A 23,758-nucleotide genomic window follows, 5' to 3' on the forward strand; every position below is an offset into this window, starting at 1 on the left:
AGAGAGAGAGAGAGAGAGAGAGAGAGAGAGAGAGAGAGAGAGAGAGAGAGAGAGAGAGAAGTAAAATGCCTGCCTCAGAAGCCAGCAGGGGAGGATGCATGGGAGGGAACAGGACAAAAGGAAGTGTGAGAGGGAAACTGTTGACATTGGTGGCAGGAAATGCATACTGTTGAAAGTAGTCGAAAGTCGAACATTGTATGTCTGTAACTCAGTCATGAAAAACTTTATCTGTGGAAAGGAATAAATAGTATTGAGTATGAGGAAAAGAAAGTGAGGTACCTTAACCCTTTACTATCTCTCTGGTCCTACCAATAACTTCTTAAGTGGGACCATGAGATAACTCAAGTGAAAGAACATAAGTCTAGCACATAAAAGACCCTGAATTCCATCCAGAGCACAGCCTCTCAAAACAAGAGAGAGCATGAAAAAGCAATTAGACTACCCATTTCTATCTGTTCTTTGACAAAGTCAATTTGGGAAGCCAGTTTTAGTGAACTTGGCAAACAAAGATATTGGTTGTCCCTCTGGATCAGGAGGAATACAAAGGTACAGGAGGAAAGAAACTACTCAGTGGTATCTGGAAGAATCTGTATTCCTGCAAAAAAAATAAGCTAACCATTTGTTGTACTTTTTCCTCTTTGCCCTGAGCTTTTCTTTTTTCTCCTATCTGATTAAAAAAGAAACTGACATCCAAGGGCACTACCTGATCCCTTACTGCTGCAAACCACTTCTCAAACTCAATAAGACTATGGTGTGGAATGAAAATGTGCCCTGGATGTCCACCCCACATGAATATCTCAAAAGACTTAATGGGGACATCTACGACATCTGCTATATTTTCCTAGTATGTATAATACCTTAATAATTAAACCTCTTAGTGTATTTATTTTCAAAGGAATAGATAGCCTCCTCTATCCATTTTTAATTATTTTTAAATTTTTTATCTTTTTTTTTTTTTTTTTTTTTGGTTTTTGGGTCACACCCGGCAGTGCACAAGGGTTATTCCTGACTCAGAAATCACTCCTGACAAGCTCAGGGAACCATATGGGATGCCAGATTCGATTCACTGTCCTTTTGAATACAAGGCAAATGCCCTACCTCCATGCTATCTCTCCAGTTCCATTTTTAATCTTTTATGTCATTTATATATAGATATATAACTATATCTCTATATATCTATATCTATACTGTATTTTCCAGTGTATACGACGACTTTTTTTTTTGGTTTTTGGGTCACACCCGGCAACACTCAGGGGTTACTCCTGGTTCAGAAATCACTCCTGGCAGGCTCGGGGGACCATATGGGATGCCGAGATTCGAACCATGACCTTCTGCATGAAAGGCAAATGCCTTACCTCCATGCTATCTCTCTGGCCCCACAACGACTTTTTAACTCATGAAAAACTTCTTAAAAGTAGGGGGTCATCTATGGAAAGCGATATGAAGATTCCTCCAAAATCTAGAAATTGAGCTCCCATTCGACCCAGCTATTCCACTCCTAGGAATATACCCTAAGAACACAAGAATATAATACAAAAACCCCTTCCTCACACCTATATTTATTGCAGCACTAGTCACAATAGTCAGGCTCTGGAAACAACCAAGATGCCCTTCAACAGACGAATGGCTAAAGAAACTGTGGTACATATACACACTGGAATATTATGCAGTCGTCAGGAGAGATGAAGTCATGAAATTTTCCTATACATGGATGTACATGGAATCTATCATGCTGAGTGAAATAAGTCAGAGGGAGAGAGTAAGACACAGAATAGTCTCACTCATCTATGGGTTTTAAGAAAAATAAAAGTCATTTTTGCAACAATCCTCAGAGACAATGAGAGGAGGGCTGGAACTTCCAGCTCACTTCATGAATCTCACCACAAAGAGTGGTGAATGCAGTTATAGTAATAACTATACAGAGAATTACCATAATCATGTGAATGAATGAGGAAACTGGAAAACCTGTCTGGAGTACAAGTGGGGGTGGGGTGGGATAGAGGGAGATTGGGACATTGGTGGTGGGAATGTTGCACTGGTGAAGACGGTGTTCTTTACATGACTGAAGCCTAATCACAATCATATATGTAATCAAGATGTTTAAATAAAAAAAAAGTAGGGGGTCATCTAATACGCCAGTATACGGTATGCTGAAACTTACTCCAGTTTCAGGGATGAGTGATCTGTCCCCCTCTTACTACTGCATCCTTTCCAGCTACCAGGCATCACAACTCAGTTCTCTGCTTGACCTGATTCATCTTTCAGGGCACACAGAGGAGCTGAGTTATCGAGAGCCGCATCTCATCCAGCCACCTCGTATGCGGCTTTCTGGTGCTCAATCATCCGTTCAGCTTTTATTGGGCACAGAGGAGGCACTTTGTCTCCCTAGCTGTCCTATTAATCAATGCACCCCAGCCAGCTGCTCTTGGAGGAGCCCCCTCTCCCTGCTCTCAATGTAGATCACAATTAAAAAAATCACAGTCACTCACTACAGATGTAAAATGATCATTGGTACTCCAAAGTCTAGCTTTCTTAAACATATACTGTTAAACTTTGAGGGTTCTACTCTTTTTCTCTTATATTATTTAATTTCCATTTGATGTGTGTGAAAAGAGAGGTAGTCTTAAATGGTGAATATAGATCAAACCTTATATTTTAACAGAAAAAGTAGGTGGTCGTCTTATATGCCAGAAAATATGGTATATATTTGTTAATTTCACTTGTTTTGGTTCTGCTTGGTATAAAATTCTAGAAGAAAAAGTCCTGTTTGAAATAAAAGTCCAGGTCAAAAACAGGGCAGAGACTGTATAGCCTGTCATTCTTACCCTCCAAAGGCAGCAACAATGTAATATGGCACCATCCCTTTTGCATAGGCATACTTTATTTAAAAAAAGGGGGGGGAATCTTTTTATTTTTTTGGGTCACATCCGGCAGTGCTCAGGGGTTACTCCTGGCTCTATGCTCAGAAATTGCTTTTGGCAGGCTCAGGGGACTGGGATGGTGGGATTTGAACTACCGGCCTTCTGCATGAAAGGCAGACACCTTACCCCCATGCTATCTCTCCAGCCCCAGGAAATTTTATGTATAGAAACAAACTCTTATCTACTAGGGATAAGAGTTCTTACATTTTATAATACAGGGGCACCTCCCACACTGAACACGTGTCATGAGGAACTGACTCCATATGATCGGACAGTGACTATCCAATCCCAAACCCCAGATCCCAAATGAAGATCTGACACAGCTCCCTACAACAGCACCAGGAACCAAATTCCCCCTGGGAAATCCCTAATATCACTCTGGCACCAACTTGTAACATCTTGATACTACACCTGACAATGAGGAAACATCAAAAATTTGATTCAAGAGTGGATTGCCCTATCTCATCACCTAATAGTAAGATAAAATCAGAAGACACGCTGTCTTTGACCTGCCCACTAACTACAAAAGATGACTATAACAACCACGACTGGGCAGAACTTTTCCTGGGACCAATAAGAAAGATCCCAGCTTAGGCTTTGGCCTAGGATTTGTACAAAAACCAAAATCTCTAATCCCAGAGTTCTGACTTTGACAACTGTGACTGAGCAGAACTTCTGGTGCCATAAAGAAAGACTCTATCCTAGGTTTCAACTGAGGATCTGTGCAAAAAACAAGATCACTAATTACAGAAGACAAATTACAACAAACGTGACAGAACAGATCTCCTAGAACCATAATGAAAGACTCTATCCTAGACTTTGTTCTATAACCCATTGAAATACCAAGATCTCTAGCTATAGAAGACTGATTTTGTCATCCATAACTGAGCAGAAAGTTTCCTGGCACCATAAAAAGACCCTGAGGGTTTGATAATGAGCATGTATGGAGCCTGTAGCTGCTCCGATGACAGTATGCTTCAAGAGTGGAGAAACTCTGTAACTCCTAGGCCAAGAAAATTCCCTCTAACTTCTCCAATACTTATTGTGCCTATACAACAACAACAACAATAAAAACAACAACAGACTCCAAAACTCAAAACACCAAAATAAAACAAAACCCACAAAGCCTTCCTTCATTTGTTTTTTCTTTTCTTTCTTGTGGCTGTTGTTTTGGTGATGATTTATTGTTGTTGTTGCTGCTGTGTTTTTGTCATTGCTTGTTTTGTTTTTATTTTTGTTTTTGTTTTCCCTTTTTTTTCTTCTTCTGAATTGGTATTTATAGCTTCTAGATGGATTCCTCCCCGCTTTTTTTTTTTTTTTTAGCTTTTTTGGGGGGTTTTGGGTCACACCTGGCAGCACTCAGGGGTTACTCCTAGGATTATGCTCAGAAATCACTCCTGGCAGGCTTGGGGGACCATATGGGATGCTGGGATATGAACCACCATCTTTCTGCATGCAAGGCAAACACCCTACCTCCATGCTATCCTTCCAGCCCCTCTCCCAGCATTTTTCTTTTTCTTTCTTTCTTTCTCTTTCTTTCTTTCTTTCTTTCTTTCTTTCTTTCTTTCTTTCTTTCTTTCTTTCTTTCTTTCTTTCTTTCTTTCTTTCTTTCTTTCTTTCTTTCTTTCTTTCTTTCTTTCTTTCTTTCTTTCTTTCTTTCTTTCTTTCTTCCTTCCTTCCTTCCTTCCTTCCTTCCTTCCTTCCTTCCTTCCTTCCTTCCTCCCTCCCTTCTCTTTCTTTCTTTCTTTTCTTCCTTCCTTCCTTCCTTCCTTCCTTCCTTCCTTCCTTCCTTCCTTCCTTCCTTCCTTCCTTCCTTCCTTCCTTCCTCCCTTCCCTCCCTTCCCTCCCTCCCTCTTCCTTCCTTCCTTCCTTCCTTCCTTCCTTCCTTCCTTCCTTCCTTCCTTCCTTCCTTCCTTCCTTCCTTCCTTCCTTCCTTCCTTCCTTCTTCTTTCTTTTTCTTTTCTTTTTCCAACAGAACCATAGAACTTGAATCAGCTTGTTTTTCCTCATAACTTGAGGGGGAAAAATGAATGATACCAGGTGCAGCGAGTCATATGAACATTGAGTGGAAATAAAAAATGATCACACTTATGCACCAAACTCAAAGTGAATGATACCAGAATTGATACCCAATCTATAACAAGCTATACTCAAAGGAGACCTTTATCACTAGCTGTCCATGGGGCAAATGGGGGAGGTATGGGATGCATTCTGGGAACAGGGGTAAAAGGAGGACAACTCTGGTGGTGGAATGGCCCTAATTCATTGTCATTTTGTACCTTAAATAATACTATGAAAGACTTAAAATTCACTTTGATCAAAATAAAAATTATTTAAAAAAATTTAAAAAGGAACTGACTATAAGACCTGGATCTTTTCTAGTAAGACAGAAGAAATATAAAACACCTTGCTTTATGGCTTCCTCTGTCAAATTCCTCAAATCTGTCAGCTGATTTGAGTTCCCAAATGGCATTATTGTCTGGACTTAGGTTCTCTCAGGCCAGTCCCCACCTCCTTACCTGTTTTCTGGGTTTTCTTCTATGCTTCCATTGCCACACCAGTTACAAACAGGCCAGGAAAAGGCAGTATTTTCATCCACACCAGCCACTGTGCCTGGATACAAACAAAGCAAGGTGAATGTCTTAGGCTGGTGTGCTTCCCCATTTCTTGCCCACAGAATTGTGAGTTTTATAAAATTTCTAAGCTGTACAACTTTATTATTTGGCCTAAACAAAAAAAAAGATAAAATAAAGTATTAAACTATTACTCTCTAAGTATTTTCATTTAGCCTGACTTCCTTATTCTTTTTCTAAATGCACAAATCCTGAGATCATTACAAACAATCAGTAAAATGCCACATTTTATTTTTTAGTTCTAGCATTTCTGCTGTAAAAACTCATCTACTTTATTAATATTTCATTTAGGTAAAGTGTCACAGTTTCTGTAACCAATCTTCATGTGGACACATGGGTCTAAATATATATATATATATATATATATATATATATATATATATATATATATATATATTGTCTTTTGGGTCACACCTGGCAGTACTCAGGGGTTATTCCTGGCTCTATGGTTAGAAACAGCCTTGGCAGGCACAGGGGGCCGTATGAGATGCTGGGATTCGAACCACCGACCTTCTGTATGAAAGGCAAATGCCTTACCTCTATGCTATCTCTTCAGCCTTAAAAATATTTTTATTCTTTTTATAGGGGCCATCCTCAGAAGTCCCTGAAAGCCTAAGGACTGCTCTAAAATGCTCAACTAGACAATTCAACCATCAAGACCAATCAGTGGTGCTGGTAACTTTCAGGCCACTTGTGAACAATTTAAGACATTCCAGGGAAACCTTGGTAATGTTCAGGGATATAACTTGAGGCCAGACCATATTAAACCATATCATTATATCAATCAACCATATAATAGAGCCCAATTTCTTGGGGTTTTGTTTTTTGCTGCTGCTGTAGTTATTTTCCAATTTTTGGACTATACCCCCTGTGTTTAGAGATTATACCTGGCTCAGGGGTCAGTCATGGTGGTGCCTGGGAAAACTGTTCAGTGTTGGAGGTTTAAACCAGACTTTGCACATGCAAAGCATGCACTTTACGCCTTTGAGTTCTTCAACCTTTGGTCCACATTTCTTCAGAAGTAATGCAATGTATGTAAAGTTTTTATGGAAATGCATTGACAGATTGCTCTTAATAGAGTTACCATGTTTGAGAGCATGAGTATGAGCGGTATATAAAAACAATCCAGATGTTTCCCATAAGGAGTTTTTGAGTCATAGTCCTCATAGACTCAGGACCAGTTCTCTACAGTGTGTGGACACTACCTAAGTTGCTACATCTTGACGGGTGTGATGGAACTCCTTATCTTAGCTTTCATTTCTTGGATAAATATTCTTATTAGTGGGACTAGAGAGCCAGTACAGCAAGTAGTGTACTCTCCCTGTACAAGGCCAACCTGAGTTCAACCTTAGGCACATAATATAGTCCCTGACCACCTCTAGGAGTAACCCCTAAGCATAGAGTCAACAGGAGGTCCTCAAACTTTTTAAACAGGGGGCCAGTTCACTGTCTCTCACACTATTGGAGTGTGAGGACTATTTTTATATTATTTTTATTGTTAAAAAACCTGGGGGCTGGAGAGATAGCACGGAGGTAAGGCATTTGCCTTTCATGCAGAAGGATGGTGGTTCAAATCCCGGCATCCCATATGGTTCCCTGTGCCTGCCAGGGGTGATTTCTGAGCATGGAGCCAGGAGTAACCCCTGAGCACTGCCAGGTGTGACCCAAAAACCAAAAACCAAAAAGAACCAAAAAAAAAACCTGAAAAATTATAGACCACTGGCTGTAGTTTTAGGACCCCTACTCAAGATTGAGAGGAGTCGAGAGGCAGAGAGAAGGAAATGAGTCAGAGAATGTTGTGCACATTCCTCACATAAGGAGTGTGTGCCTGGGATGAGTTGACTGCTAACTAGTTATGTGGTTCTGTTTGAAGGAAAGAAAAAAATTAAATGGGGTAAAAATCAAACAAGCAAAAAATGGGCAGAGTCCGTGGCTATAAATATTAATTTGAGAAAAGAAACGGAAAAAGAAAGAGAAACACAATACAAAAAGAAAAATAAAACAAAAAATCCAAAAAGCATTACAGCAATAAAGACAACCACCACACAATAACCACAGTCCTGAAATAAAAACGAAACAAAACACAAAAAATAAAAGCAATAACAATAACAATAGCAAACCAAAAAATTATTTTGTGTTGTTTCTTCTTTTTTTTTCTGCATAGGAACTGTACATATTGGGGAGATTAGAAAGGGAATTCGCTTGGCCTAAGAGATACAGGGCTTCTCCACCCTTGAATTATATTATCATGGGAATAACTTCAGACTCCATACATGTTCATTTACTCTCCCCTAGGTCCTTTTGTGGTGTATGGAAAACTTCTGCTCCATCATGGATGATAAAATCAGACCTCTGTATCTAGAGATCTTGGTATCTGCACAGATCAAAGAATGGAGCCTAGGATGAAGTCTTTCTTTATGGTTCTAGAAGTTCTGTTCCATTACTGTTGTTTTAATCAGTCTTCTGTAGTTGGTGGTCTTGGTTTTTGCACTGATCCTAGGATGAATTCTATGATAGTCTTTCATTATGTTTACAGAAAACCTGTTCACTTACAATTGTCTCAGTCAGACCTCTGGAATTAGAGATCTTGGTTATTGTACAGATCCAAGAACACAGCCTAGGCTTTTTTATTGGTCTCAGGATACATTCTGCTCTGTCATGGTTGTCACAATCAGTCTTCTGTAGATAGCAATCTTGGCTTTTGCACAGATCAAAGGATGACAAGTCTTCTGATTTTATCCTGTCGTTAGATGGTGAGGTAAGACAACCTGCTCTTAGATCAAGTTGTTGCCATTTCCTCATTGTCAGGATATCATATCAAAGTGGTGCATGTTTGGTGTCAGAGCAGTATTAAGAAATGTCCCATAGGGAGTTTGGTTCTTGGAGTTGTTGCGAAGAACTGTGTTTGTTCTATATCTGGGATCTAGGGTTTGAGGTTGGACGGTTGCTGTCTAATCAGTCAGGAGCTACTTCTGAGTGCAGAGCCAGAAGTAACCCCTGAGTGTTGCCGGGTGTGAACCCCCACCCCCCCAATAAATACATCCATATGGAGTTTATGGCATTAATATTTGCCAAAAAATTGGAAGCAACTAAAAGATCTTTCAGTAGGGAATAAATTGTAATACATCAAGAATATGGAACATTATCCAACACTAAAATAAAATGTCATTATCATGAAGACAGGAAAGAATCAATCTTGTAGGTTTTTTTGTTTTTGTTTTTGTTTTTTGGGCCACACCCGGTGACGCTCAGGGGTTACTCCTGGCTATGCGCTCAGAAGTCGCTCCTGGCTTGGGGGACCATATGGGACACCAGGGGATCGAACCGCGGTCCATCCAAGGCTAGCGCAGGCAAGGCAGGCACCTTACCTCTAGCGCCACCGCCCAGCCCCTAATCTTAAATAGATATTACTAAATGAACGAAGCCAATCTGAAAAGGCTTTGCATCACATGGATTTCAGCAACACGATATTCTAAAATAGAACTGAGAAGACAAAAAGATCAGTAGTGCCAATGGTTAAAAGAGAATAGAGAGATGAACAAGCAGAGCACAGACGATTTTTAGTGCAGCAACACTTTCTTGTATGATCCTAAAGAATGTATGTAGGAAAACACGTTGTACATCTTAATCTGTATAAAGTATACTACCAATAATGAACCATATGGATTTTTGGAAACTATAAACTTAAAATGATGATATTCTGTCAAAATAGGATATACATTCTAAAATTGTTCCACTCTAGTGATAGAGGATGTTGATAAAGCCTATATTTGTCTAAGGGAAAGAATTTGTGAAAGATTTTTGTATCTTTTGCATAATACCAGCAATCAAACACTGAGTTGAGAAATGAAAAAGACCCCTAAGGATACAGAAGAGAAGATCTCTGTCTGGTTTAAAGGTCAGGGATGGCTTTCTGAAAGTTTCTTTGAATGTAGTGCTGCATTCTGCAACAGGGCCAGGGAGCACAAAGATAGAGGCAATGCAGGTAAAATGGCTGTGAAGGGAGTCCCATGGGGTCATCTAGAGTCTCAAAGAGATCTTAGATATGATCCTAGAAGGAATGAGAAGTGTAGAAAAAATTTTAAATGGACTTGAGAAAGCCTAGTCACTGAGAATGTAAATCATACAGTATATGGTAAATCACAGACCCTTAAGAAGTGGTAAAATCAGACAGTTGATAAAAATGATATGATCTAGGTTTTCAGAAGAAAAGAAGTATCATCCTTCTCAATCTGGGAACAAAGAATTTTGTTGCCTTTCTCCAAACAACAAGCATGTGGAGAAAATTTCTTAGAGAATGAAACAAAATTATGAGAACTAGGCTTTATTTATTAAAGTTTGTTTATGCAAGGCATACTTAAATGACTTTTTAAGAATGAAAATAATACAGCTTGATTTTGAAAAGACTTCCCTAGTAAGTTTCATTGTCCTTGCAAATCTAACCAAGATTGGGCTAAAGGGATGAAAATAAAGCCAATAAAAGCTTATATTATAGCAAGAAAGAAGTGTGGATCAATATACAACAAGCAGGGGAATGAGTGGGACAATGTGGGGGAGAGCAACAAGGGCTTTCTTCATGGGAGCCAAGCAGAATCTAGACCAAGGCAGCTCTAGGGAGTAATTTGCTAAATGAATTAGTAAAAAGAAGATGCTAACAACCAAAGTTCCGTTCTTTTCTAGGAAATTTTGGGGTGTTAATATCATTTACATTTTTATGGGATTAAGCAATTTCCTTCCAATTAGGGAACAAGAACTAGAGTTGAGAAAATATATTTAATCTGAAGTTCATATACTATTGGAAATCTCTTTGGACAACCAGAAATGAGTTCCACAGGATGGCTGTGAAGTACATTATAAACTGTTTGTGTATACATAACATTTACTTAAAGGAGGATCAGGAGAAAAAGAAACCTTTTTTTTGTTTGTTTATGCCACAACTGGAGTTGTTGAAATACACTCGAGTTATGGTTGAAATCTCATAGCAGGTAAGTGCCTTAACCTTTGTACTAGCTATGGGTCCTTTCCCAATTTTTATTTTTTGTTGTAGTTCATGATGATTCCATCCAAGTGAGATAGTTTAAATGGCTGGAACACATGCATGATCCATCACTTGTCCCCAACACCATGGGGTGTGACCCCATGGAGGAGCCTAAAAATCATGGTCCTAGTGGCTTCTAGGTTAAAGTAGTACTAGTAGAGGGTGAACACAGAGTGTCAGATTCTCAGAGAGGGAACATCTAGGGAGAATGCCTGTCCCTGAGTTTCCTCACCACCAAAAGGTTTACTTTCTTCAATTTCTTTTTTTTATTTTAATTAATTATTTTAGCATTGCTGCTGGAGCCAGGATTGAACCACATGCTTGTCAGGGATTCTTGGATACAAAGGATGGACACCCTATTCTGACATACTAGCTACAAAATTCACTTTGTACTATGAAAATATCTTGATAAAACACTCTTTTTTTTGTTTTGTTTTGTTTCTTTGGGGGCCACACCCATTTGATGCTCAGGGGTTACTCCTGGCTAAGCGCTCAGAAACTGCCCCTGGCTTGGGGGGACCATATGGGACGCTGGGGGATTGAACCACAATCCTTCCTTGGCTAGCGCTTGCAAGGCAGACACCTTACCTCTAGCGCCACCTCACCGGCCCCGATAAAACACTCTTTTTCTCTGACTTATGTCCTCTATTAGGACCTGAAGCATATGATCATTTAGACCACTGAAACAGTTAACTGCAAACCACAGACATATTACAGGACCTACTCATCGAATACACTTGGGCAAATTATCATTCCCTTTCTCTCTTTTCTTCTTTCTTCACCCTATTTCTTTCCTTCTCCCCTTTCTTATTCCTCTTCTTTGACCTCCTCATCAACTCAATCTATGTCAAATAAAACCCACACTGTTAGGTTTTCTTTAGGAAAGGAACTTTAATACATAAGATGTAGCGGACACATACTACTACATAGGGTAGCCATCTACATAGGTAGGCCTCATTAACACATTCTTTAGTACTCCAGACGTGAAACCTATGTATATCCTAAAGTGCTCCAGTCATTATCTAACCCTGAAGTCTTTATTTAACAAGACCCAACCCCATCACTGACGAAATGCCCAGAAACTGGGAAAATCTCCCAACTCTGATGCACTGACCCTATCTCTTTTATTTGATTTTTTTTACTTTATTTTTACTATATTTACCTATTTTTTGGCTCTCCTCTCTTATCTTTTGCTCTCCTTTCTCTTTTTCTTAAGCTATACCTAAGCTAATTATATATCTTAACTCAACTAGTCCTTAAGAGCTCAGACCCAGCCTATTAGGGTCAGACCTTTAACAACACCTTAAGAATAGATCGCTAATGTAAGTCTTTATGTGGGCATGAGTACATAGAGAGAAGAGTCCTCTATGAGAGCCAAACCTAAATTTTAAACAATCCATGCCTATAGTGTATATAGCCTCTCCTATATACTATCCCTCCTCCCCACTTCAGAAATCCTACTATCCCTACACACACACACACACACACACACACACACACACACACGCACACACACACATTTCCTATCCCATATCCCACCTTATTAATGCTCTTTACCCTCAGTTCTTAACCCATTAGGTATCAAGACCAACCTCCTTCCTGCCCCAATAAGCTATCACCCAAACGAAGGGACACCCACTCAGCCCAACATCTCATCCCCCGGAAAGAAACTACAACCAACACCCCTAGTGAATCATGCTCTGTGGCCTCCTTCTCACCCCCCTCCCAAATGTGGACTGTTGCTTGATACCGGACTCAGCTCTAGAAGGATCCCCAGTGCAAGAACTTTACCAGAGTCCTTTCTGCCACAAATCATTTCCCAAACTCAAGGGTGTGCGATGAAAATGTGCCCTGGATTCCACCCCCCACAAGAATATCTCAAAAGACAATGGGGAAGCCTATATTTCCTTTATAAGTTTAAGAACTCTATAATACTACCTCTTAACCTGTTTATCCCCAAATGTAAGGTAGTCTCCTGCATCACTTTGTTCTCTTAATTACATTTTTAACTCATTTAAAAGTTTTTGTCTTTATATATATATATATATATATATATATATATATATATATATATATATATATCTGTGTATATACAGATAAATATTTTTTGTCTTGTTTCTGTTTTCCTCTCTTCCTTAACTTTACCTCTTTTGGTTCTGCTTGGCACAAAAACCTACAATAAAAAGTCTTGCCTGGGGAGCTAGAGAAATAGCAAGGAGGTAAGGCGTTTGTCTTGCATGCAGAAGCTTGGTGGTTCGAATCCCACCTCCCAAGCCTGCCAGGAGCGATTTCTGAGCACAGAACCAGGATTAACCCGAGTGATGCTGGATATGACCCAAAAACCAAAAACCAAAAGAAAAGTCTTGCCTGGGATAATAACTCAGGCCAAAACCAGGTCAGAGAGATGATGGTGCCTGACACTCTCATCAACAAATGCACCAGCAATATAATGTAGCACCATTTCTTCCTGCAAAGGCATAATAAAAAAAGAGAAATTTTACGTATAGAAACAAGCTCTTATCTACTAGGGATAAGAATTCATACTTTATTACAGTACAGGGTACCACCCAAATTGAACATATGTCATGTGGACCAACTTAGACTCAGGTGATTAGAAAGTGACCGTCCAACCTCAAACCCTAGATCCCAGACATAGAACTGACACAGTTCTCCACAACAGCTCCAGAAACCAAACTCTTTCTGGGACATTTTTAATACTGTTTTGACACCAACATGTGCCAGTTTTGATATGACACCCTGACAATGAGGAAGTGGCAACAACTTGGTTTACGAGCAGGTTGTCTTACCTTACCACCTAATGATAAGATGAAATCAGAAGACATGTTATCCTTTGATCTGTGCAAAAGCCAAGATCGCTATCTACAGAAGACTGACTGTGACAACTATGACAGTGCAGAACTTATCCTGGGACAAATAAAAATACCCTAGTCTGGGCTGTGTTCTAGGATCTGTACAACAATCAAGATCTCTAATTCCAGAGGTCTGACTGAGACAATTGCAACTGAACAGGTTTTCTGGAAACATAATGAAAGACTCTATCCTAGACTTCATCCTAGGATCAGTGCAAAAACCAAGACCACCAATTACAGAAAACTGATTAAAAGAACAGTGATGGAACAGAACTTCTAGAACCATAAAGAAAGACTCCATTTTAGGCTCCATCCTTTGACCTGTGCAGATACTAAGATCTCTAGATACAGGAGTCTGAATTTATCATCCATGATGGAGTGGAAGGTTTCCAAACACCACAAAAGAACCTAGGGGAGAGTAAATGAACATGTATGGAGTCTGTAGTTATTTCCACGACAGTATACTTCAAGGGCGAAGAAACCCTGCATCTCTTAGGCCAAGGGAATTCCCTTTCTAACCTCCCCAATATTTGCTGTGCAAATAAAGAGAAGCAACACAAAATAATTTTTGGTTTGTTATCGTTGTTATTGTTTTTATTTTTTGTGCTTTGTTTCGTTTTTATTTCAATTCTGTGGTTTTTGTGTGGTGGTTGTCTTTATTGCTGCAGTGCTTTTTGGATTTTTTGTTCGATTTTTCTTCTTGTATTGTTGTTATGTTTCTTTTCCTTTCCCCTTCTCTCAAATTAATATTTATAAGGTCTGGAGAGATAGCACAGCGGCGTTTGCCTTTGCTAGCCACCGACCAGGACCTAAGGTGGTTGGTTCAAATCCTGGCATCCCATATGGTCCTCCGTGCCTGCCAGGAGCTATTTCTGAGCAGATAGCCAGGAGTAAACCCTAAGCACCCCCGGGTGTGGCCCAAAAACAAAAACAAAAAACAAACAAAAAAAGAAAATTAATATTTATAGCCTCTAGAAGGACTCTGCCCATTTTTTGCTTGTTTGATTATTATCCCATTTTATTTTTTTCTTTTCTTCAAACAGAACCACATAACTTGAACCATCTTGTTCTGCCTAACAAATTGAAGGGGAAATAAGAGAGGGTACCAAGACCAAACAGTTTTATGATCATTAAGTGGTAATAAAAAATGATCAGACTTAAACACCAAATCCAAAGCCAACAACTATAGAATTGATACCCAATCTACAATAAGCTAGACACAGAGGAGACCACTTATTCTAGCAGCTAGGGGGTAAAGGAAAGGGATATGGGATGCATACTGGGAACGGGGGTAGAAGGAAGACAATTTTGGTGATGGGAATTCCCCTGATTCAATGTTACTATATACCTAAAATATTACTGTGAAAGATATGTAATAAAAATAGGATATGCAATCCACTTTGGTCAAAATAAAATTCATTATTATAATAATAAATTAATTATTTTACTGAAACCTTGTGACTTATAAATTCCTTCATAGTTGGTTTTCAGACATACAATGAATCATGGCCAATTGTACCACCAGTGTCCACATCCTTCTATCAATGTTCCCTAAGTGCATCCCATACCACAGCATCTGTCCCCACCCCCAGCCTGCCAGTAAAATGGCACATTTTACGTGTAGCTTGTTAAAATTTGGGTCTCTTGATTCCATTGTTGTTGCATTTGGCTAGGATATTTAGTTCTGTCTTTTTTTTTTTTAACACTATCAATGCATTTGAGACTGTTTGACTCCTGGCCCCCATCTCTTCTTTCATATTTGTATTTCTCCTCTTCTACTCAGTTTCTTTCCTTCTCCTTGCTATACTCTGGGGCCAAGGGTGTTTGAGACAACTCCTATTTAGACCACTGCATCTTTTCATGAAGTTTTTCTAAATACCACATAGAGTGATATCACTCTGTATTTATCCTTCTTTGTATAATTAAATCTTCAGTTTCTAAAGCCAAAACATTGCAGAGACACAGGTCTGTAAGCAAATGTCAATCTAGGAAATAATCCACACACACAGGAGAACAGATTTCAGGAGTTCCACCACATTTGCCCTTTGCTCCCAAGAAGCAGCAAGCTCTGTGAAGTCCAGGAATGCAAGAAAGCGTTTTCCTAAAAATCCGAGTATTTATTCTGAAGAAAGAGGCCACACCTAGAGGTGGGACCAGGTGGCCTAAACACCAATCCAAGTTGCTACATTCAAAGATGTTTCCAACCAATGAGTAACAAGGCATATACTGAGTGGGGATAGGATCAAATTAATCCCACAATCCAATTAATTCCACACTTTTTCTTGTGTCTTACTTCTTACTTAACATAATATCTTCCAGTTCTATCGATTTTGCTGCAAATTGTATGATTACACTTTTCCTTACAGCTATGTAATATTCCATTATATGCATGTACCACATCTTCACAATCCACTCATCTGTTGTTGGACATTTAGATTGATTCTAGATTTTGCCTATTGTACTGAGTGCTGCAATGAATAGTGGTGTACAAACGTCATTTTGGATGAATGTTTTTCTGTTCTGGGGATAAATACCTAATAGAGGGAATTCTTGGTTGTATGACAGCTCCTTTTTGAGTTTACTAAGGACCCTCTACATTGTTTCCCATAGGAGTTGGACCAGGCAGCATTCCTACCAGCAGTGGATGAGTTTCTTTCTCATCATATCCCTGTCAACAAAGATTGTTCCCAGTATTTTTGTTATGTGCTATCCTCACAGGTATAAGAGGCCAGCTACAATGTCAATACACAAAAGTTGCATTCCTTTTACAAATAATGACTCAGAGGAGAAATAGATTGAAAAGTCTATCCCATTTAAAATTGTGTCCAATACTATCAAGTACCTAGGAATCAACCTAACAAGAGAGGTAAGAAACCTATACCATGAAAACTTCAAAACACTGCAGAAAAGCATTGAAGACCTAAAGAATTAGAAAAACATTCCATACTCATGGATTGTAAGAATCAAGGTCATCAAAATGATCATCTTACCTAACCTATTATATAGATTCAATGTAACCCCTATGTAAATTCAGACAGCATTCTTTAAGGACTTAGAATAATCAATTACAAAATTCGTAATTTTGTAAAATTTTGTAAATTTTTTTTGTAATTTGTAAAAGTCCTAGAGTAGCCAAATCCACATTGAAAAACAAAGTAGGAGGCATCTCATTACCTAACACGAAGCTCTATTACAAAGCAATAGTGATCAAAACAGCATGGTATTGGAACAAAGACAGGGTTTCAAATGAGACTGGATGCATTCAGGGTGGTATGGCCATAGACAGAGAGTTTCAGACCAATGGTTCAGAACAGAACATCCAGTAATAACCCCCAAATATTCAATTAATTTCCTCTGTCAATTGACAAAGGAGCCAAGAAATAAAAGTCACTTTGAAATAGAGTCACTTTAAAAAATAATACTGGAACAACTGAATAACCCACATGTAAAGATTGGGGCCAGAGAGATAGCATGGAGGTAAGGTGTTTGCCTTTCATGCAGATTGGTGGTTCGAATCCCGGCATCCCATATGGTCCCCTGAGCCTGCCAGGAGCTTTTTCTGAGCACAGAGCCAGGAGTAATCCCTGAGTGCTGCTGGAAGTGACCAAAAAAACAAAAACAAAAACAAAAACAAAAACAAAAAAAGGGGGAGGAGGGGATAAATCCATATCTCACACCTTACACAAAAGTCAATTCAAAGTGGATTAATGACCTTGAGATTAGACCCAAATCCATAAAATTCATTGAGGAAAACATAGGTAGAACACTCCAAGAATAGACCTCAAAAAAATCTTCAATGATAGGATACCAGTGGCAAGGGCTATAGAATCAAATCTGAATAAATGGGACTATATTAAATTAAGAAGTTTCTGAATGGCAAAAGGAACACAGGCTAAAATTAGAAGACAGCTAACTGAATGGGAGAAAATTTTGCATTCAACACATTAAATAAAGGTTTCATATCCAGTATATACAAAATATTCACAAAGCCTAACTCCACAAAACCTAAAAGCCCCCCAAAAAATATGGGAGAGAAAATGAACAGAGACTTCTCTTAGGAAAACCAACAGATGGCCCGCAGACACATGAAAATTGCTCATCAACACTTATCATTAGGGAAATTCTTCAGCTTCTTTAGATTAGTCTCTTATGATTATTTCTGGGAAGGAAGGCATATCACAGTTACTGAAACATCTTTTAAATCTGCAAATCTTTGTAAATATAGACAGATTCTTGCCTAATCTTGCCAAAATTATTTTCTCAATCCTACCTTCCCCTAGAGGACCTCAGTGAAACAGTTGGACTTCAAATCTACAGAAGCAGCAAATCTTCATCTTTTTTTTTTCTTTTTTTGATTTTTGGGCCACACCCATTTGACGCTCAGGGGTTACTCCTGGCTATGCGCTCAGAAATCGCCCCTGGCTTGGGGGGACCATATGGGACACCGGTGATTGAACCGTGGTCCATCCACTTGCAAGGCAGACACCTTACCTCTATCTTCCCGGCCCCAAATCTTCATCTTTTAAAAAGTTCTTCAGCCTCTACATCATGTCTTAATTTCTCTCTGGATCCCCTGAACCAAGGAAAATCCCATGCCACCACTTACCTCATGAATGTAAGACACACATTTAGGTCCATAATGCTGACACCAGCATCTTTAGTCATCTAGTTTCCTCAAAGACTCTGACCCATCTCCTGCCCACTGCCCCTACACTCTGTGGGACTTATCCTGGGGTTCTCTGAATTGAGGAAGCCCCAATACACAGTTTACCTTTGGAACTCAAAACTGCATACCTTAGCATTTACATGTTAATTTTACCCTTTCAACCCCCTGACTCTAAGTGTTGCTGGTATTGATAACTTGCCTTAAATATCTTCATAATTACCCTCAATGTAAATGCTATTATTAGATATTAAAGTGCATGAACATTGAAATAGCATCTATGGGCACAGAGGTTGTCAGATTATAAAGAGTAACAGTTTGTTGAAATATAAAAAAAGAGTTTGAGTCACAGACATTTGAGAATTTGAAGCTCAAATCAAAGCAACCACAAATCTTTAAAAATGAAGAGGAAAACTGGAGTCGGAGAAATAGTACAGTAGTAGGGCATTAGCCTTGCAAGCAAACGATTCAGGATGGACGGTGGTTCGAATCCTGGCATCCCATATGGTCCCCCGTGCCTGCTAGGAGCAATTTCTGAGCGCAGAGCCAGGAGTAACCCTGAGCGCTGCTAGGTGTGACCCCAAAACCAAAATAAAATAAAACAAACTGAAGAGGAAACAAAGGTATTTTTTTTTATTTTTATTTTTTAATTATGAGAACAAAGATGCAAAGAAAGAGGACAAGGTGAAGTTACAGTGGAAGGACAATCACCCATAACATAATTCTCAGAAGAAGTCCCCTTGCTGATATCTTAACTTTTAACTTTTAGCCAAAGAACATTAAGATAAATAAAACAGAATCCATGTACAATTACTTTGTCCCTCAAGTCCCCAGATTGTAACACATTATAATATTTCTTAAGAGCACACAAGGCAATCTAAAGCCATAAAACTTACGTAACTCCTTAAACATTAGAGGCATAGTATATTTTACATTTCCATGTACATGCATATTAGCTTAAGGTAACCTCAAATTTTAAGTGTTTTTTTTTAAGGATTAGAGTCAAAGGAGCACAGTAAAAATTGTGTTAGAGTGGCAATTGTTGTTTGCATAGGCCCACCAAAATATTAGGGGCTGGAAAGGAATAACCTTGGCCTAAATATAAAGAGATCCTAGCACTGAAGTTTCCTGGCATAAAACCAACTCTAGGTTCCAGGCAAACTAGATCGTCCAATCTAAGACATTGTCTGTAGTGCCAACACACTTTTATTTTTCACACAGTCTCTGTTGTTGGTATCATGTTTCTGTATTAAAGATCCTTGGAATCTGCATATACTACATTGAAGTCAGGATGTGGATCATCCTCTCGTTTCACCTCACCATTAAAGTGCAATACAGGGAGCCCTGTCCTGTAAGCCTGACAGGGCTCCCTGTAAGCAGGTCGTTGTTGTTGTTAAGTCTTCTCAGTGTCAAGGGAAGTCTCTTTTGAGCAGGTCGATGTCTGAGCAGTAATAGGGTCTTCCGTGGTAGAGGATTGCTTCCAGGTGATGTTAGACAAACCTGCATGTTTCGTGGATGGCTTCCCTGGTTCAGGGGTGAATGAAAAATGCCCACAAAGGGACTTTCTTGTTTTAATGGACAAGGACATAAATCTTGTTAAACCATCGAGCTCAAAAATGTTCTAGGGGCCGGAAAGATAGCATGGAGGTAGGGCATTTGCCTTGCATGCAGAAGGACTGTGGTTTGAATTCTGGCATCTCATATAGTCCCCCAAGCCTGCCAGGAGCTATTTCTGAGTGTAGAGTCAGGAGTAAGCCCTGAGCGCTGCCAGGTGTGACCCAAAACAAACAAACAAATTAAAATGTTCCAAACAATAGCCATAAAATAAGATAATCACTAGAAGAGAAAAAATCAACCAAATGAAAGATGAACTGGTCCTGGATATCACAAATGGAATTGAAGAAGTTAAAAAAATACAACAGCAAGCCACAGTAACAGAATTCAACATGTGTAGGATCATATCAGTGAAACTGAAGACAAAGAACTAGCCATTATCAAAAATGAAGTGACAAAAAAAGAGAGTTAAATGAATCTAAGAGAATATAACACTTGTGATAAGATAATAGCAAGAAGAATAATCTTTGAATCATTAGAACAACAGACAAGGTAAATGTGAAAGGGGGAAGAACTGTTTGCTGAAACAATTACTGAGAACTTTCCAAATCTCTGGAGAGAGGCACCTACATAGATTCAAAAAGCTCAAAGAGTAGCAAACAAAATAAATACAAACAAAATAATGTCATCAAACATAGTAATAAAAATGGTAAAAATCAAAAGACAAAGAATACATAAAGCAGCAAAAGAGGAAAATCCTCAAATACAAAGGAAACAACATAAAAACCACAACAGATGAGGCCAGAGCTATAGCCATAATGGTAGGGTTTCTGTCTTCCAAAGGCCAACCCATTTTTGATCTTGGCATCCCATGTAGTCCCTCAAACCTGCCAGGAGTAATTTCCGGGCAAAGATCCAGGAGTAACTCCTGAACATCGCTGGGTGTGGCTCAAAAACAAAACAAACAAACTAACAAAATAGCAAACAGAACTTCCATATATTTTACAAGCCAGGAAAGAGTGGACTGATAAACAAATATTCCTTGCTTAACGATCTACATGTTTAGCGACTGCTCGCACTTACACATTTATGCACTCAGGACCGTCTCTTCACAGTTACGACTCCTCACACTTACGACCATCTCACAGATAGTACTTGCTAGAACAAGGTAGCGGCCCTGCGTCTCAACGTCATTCATGGCTGATGTACACTATTCTGAGGTCTGGTATTGCTGTTTTCTGGTCAGTATTACATTTCAGCAGTAAATTATTTTTTTGTGATGCAAAGAAAAAAAGTCATAAACAGCTATACTGTACTGTATGTTTATAGAGTACAACTATACTGTATACAGTCCAGGGTCTCTTTCAGGCCCACACAATACAGCACAGTAGCGTGACAATATACTGTACAGATATAGTACATTACAGTATGTACAGTACAGTGTAACTGTTTATATTTTTCTTCAAGCATACAAGTTGTGTGTGATCTGGGAACCTTATTCTGTATTGTTCTTTACCCCAGATGTCTCCAAAAAGGAAAAGCAAGGCTTCAGCAGAAAATGCCAAGAAACAAAGGAAGGCTATTGATCTTGAGAAGAAAATGAAGATCATAAAGGATTATGAAGGTGGCAAAAAAAGTCCATAAGATAGCACATGACTTGCCTCTGGCACATTCAACCATTTCAACAATCCTTAAGGATGAAGATAGAGTAAAAGAGGCAGTAAAAGCATCAATAGGCTTTAAAGCTATAATAACTAGACAACGGAAAGGCCTAATTCATGATATGGAGAAGTTACTGGCCAACTGGTTTAATGACCAGATTATAAAAAGAATGCCATTGAGCCTTTCAATAATTCAAGCCAAGGCACTCAATATCTTTGAGACTTTGCAAGCACGCAGCGGTGAAATATCAATCGAAACCTTTACAGCAAGTAACGGATGGTTTCAACGGTTTTCTCAAAGATTCAACCTGCATAATTGGAGTGTCAGTGGTGAGGCAGCAAGTGCAGATGTAGAAACAGCAGAAAAGTTTGTTGACTAATTTGATAAAATCATAGAGCAAGGTGGCTACTGTACAGAACAGATCTTCAATATGCATGAAACTGGACTTTTTGGGAAGAAAATGCCTGAAAGATCCTATATAATATAATGCAGAGAGGGAGAGCTAAATACTGAAGATTTAATAGAGTTGGAAGCACAGCAGAACCTGGTGGAGGAAGAAGAAAATGAAAACATAGAAGTACCAAAGAAGTTTACTGTGAAGGGATTAGCTGGTGTGTTCTCAACAGTGAATGCAGCTATGTTGGAACTAGAGAGTATGGATCCGAATGTTGAATGATTCACAAAAGTGGAAAGACAAATAAGTAAAGTTTTACAGTGCTATTGTGAAATATATGAAGAAAAAAAGAAAATGACAAAGCAGACCACTCTAAGTGGATACTTTTGGAAAGTTACACCAAGCACTACCAATGATTTAATTTTTACTCCATCGTGTCCCTTACCTAGGCCTTCAGCAGGTCCTAATAATACCGTATTTTCTGGCATATAAGACGACTTTTGAAACAAAAAAAAGTCAACCAAAAATCAGGGGTCGTCTTATAAGCTGATATATCCTGAAAAATGTTTCAATATTCTGCTAAATGAAAACTGTCTAAATATTGCCACAAAACGAATTTTCCAACTTGATCCTGCATCAATCACTGCAAGGCTGCTCAGACCACCTCTCTAACGCAGCTAATCCAAGCAGGCTTTTGATGCATGCAAATTAGACAATGTTCTGTACTGAATCTACACTGTCAAAAGCCTGCTCAGATTGGCCAGAGTCAGAGAGGAAGTCTATTACAGTATAACCTTTGAACCTATGCTTGTTGTAATTGGCTCACTGTGGTACATACAGTTGCAGCACAGGAATGTTCTGTCTGATACAGCGAATATAGGCCTAAACCTAAGTTTTAACTGCAAAATTAGGGGGTTGTCTTATACGCCGGAAAATACGGTAGCTCTGATGATGACACAGATGAAGATTTTGAAGGATTCGTTGACTAAAATGATAGCCTGAATTTATTTATATTTTGTTTATTTTAAGTATCCTTTTTCCATCTTGTACACTCTACAGTACAATACTGTGGTTTTTGGTGCTTTAATGTACCTACTTTACTAACTTTATGTTCTGTAATACATTGCAGTACTATGTGTAAATTACACAACCTATGCAAATTAAAACAAGTGGAAGTTTTCAGTTTGATCTTTCTCGTTATTTTACTTATTCAGAATACTGTATTGTCAAGTACAATGCATATACTGTACTACTGTATACAGTACATACAATTCCTCACTTAACGACCAATTCGCTTAACGACCAAGTCGTTGAAATGGAACTTTGTCGTTAAGCAAGGAGTATCTGTATACAAGTACTAAAAGAAAAAAAACTACAGCCTAGAGTTTACTATGCCAAAAAAATCTCTCACTTTGATGTGAGGGAGGGATAAGAACCATCAGACAAACCAGAGCTAGCAGCATTTGTGACAACTAAACTAATGCTTCAAGAATTACTGAAGGCTGCCTGTAAAAAAAAAAAAGGGCTCTTGAAAAATATTACTAAATTCCACACACATATAAACAAATATTGGCAACAAAGCTAATGTATTTCATTCTATTAAAATGCCAATGGACTAAACTATGCTATAAAAAGGGAAAGAGAAAGGGCCAGAGCAGAAAGGTGTCTGCCTTGTGTGCACTATTCAATCCCCTGGTTCCCATATGGTCCCCCAAGACAGGAGCGATTTCTGAGTGCATAGTCAGGAGTAATCCCTGAGCGTCACTGGGTGTGGCCCCAAAACAAAACAAACAAACAAAACAAAAAAAGGGGAAGAAAATCTTCCTGGTCTTGCCACACAAGTGAGTGGCTAAGGCAGGTGAGCCCTGACTACTGGCATGGGCCTAGTGAGACCAGCACAAGGTTGTAATCTGGCCTCACCCTGGGAGTGGCTGGAGACAAGTGTACCCGGCCACATGCTGGACTCAGAGAAACCAGACAACATGGTGACCTGGCCTTGCCTAGGCGCTATGGAGTCAACTGT

General features: G+C 39.0%; 2 protein-coding genes across 2 annotated transcripts in view; both read right to left on the bottom strand.

Moving 5' to 3' along the window:
• The window catches only part of UBE2V2 (ubiquitin conjugating enzyme E2 V2), a 738,183-nt gene that overhangs the window by 319,785 nt on the left and 394,640 nt on the right, over positions 1-23,758 (bottom strand). The gene's annotated exons all lie outside the window — the stretch shown is intronic.
• Positions 1-23,758, bottom strand: part of SPIDR (scaffold protein involved in DNA repair) — a 184,620-nt gene that overhangs the window by 28,969 nt on the left and 131,893 nt on the right. The window contains exon 10 of the mRNA XM_049775632.1: positions 5,441-5,534. Within this exon, the coding sequence (XP_049631589.1) occupies positions 5,441-5,534 (94 nt within the window). The remainder of the gene's footprint in view (positions 1-5,440; positions 5,535-23,758) is intronic.

This window comes from Suncus etruscus, chromosome 6 (genome assembly GCF_024139225.1).
Source record: "Suncus etruscus isolate mSunEtr1 chromosome 6, mSunEtr1.pri.cur, whole genome shotgun sequence".
In the NCBI taxonomy this organism is placed as follows: domain Eukaryota; kingdom Metazoa; phylum Chordata; class Mammalia; order Eulipotyphla; family Soricidae; genus Suncus; species Suncus etruscus.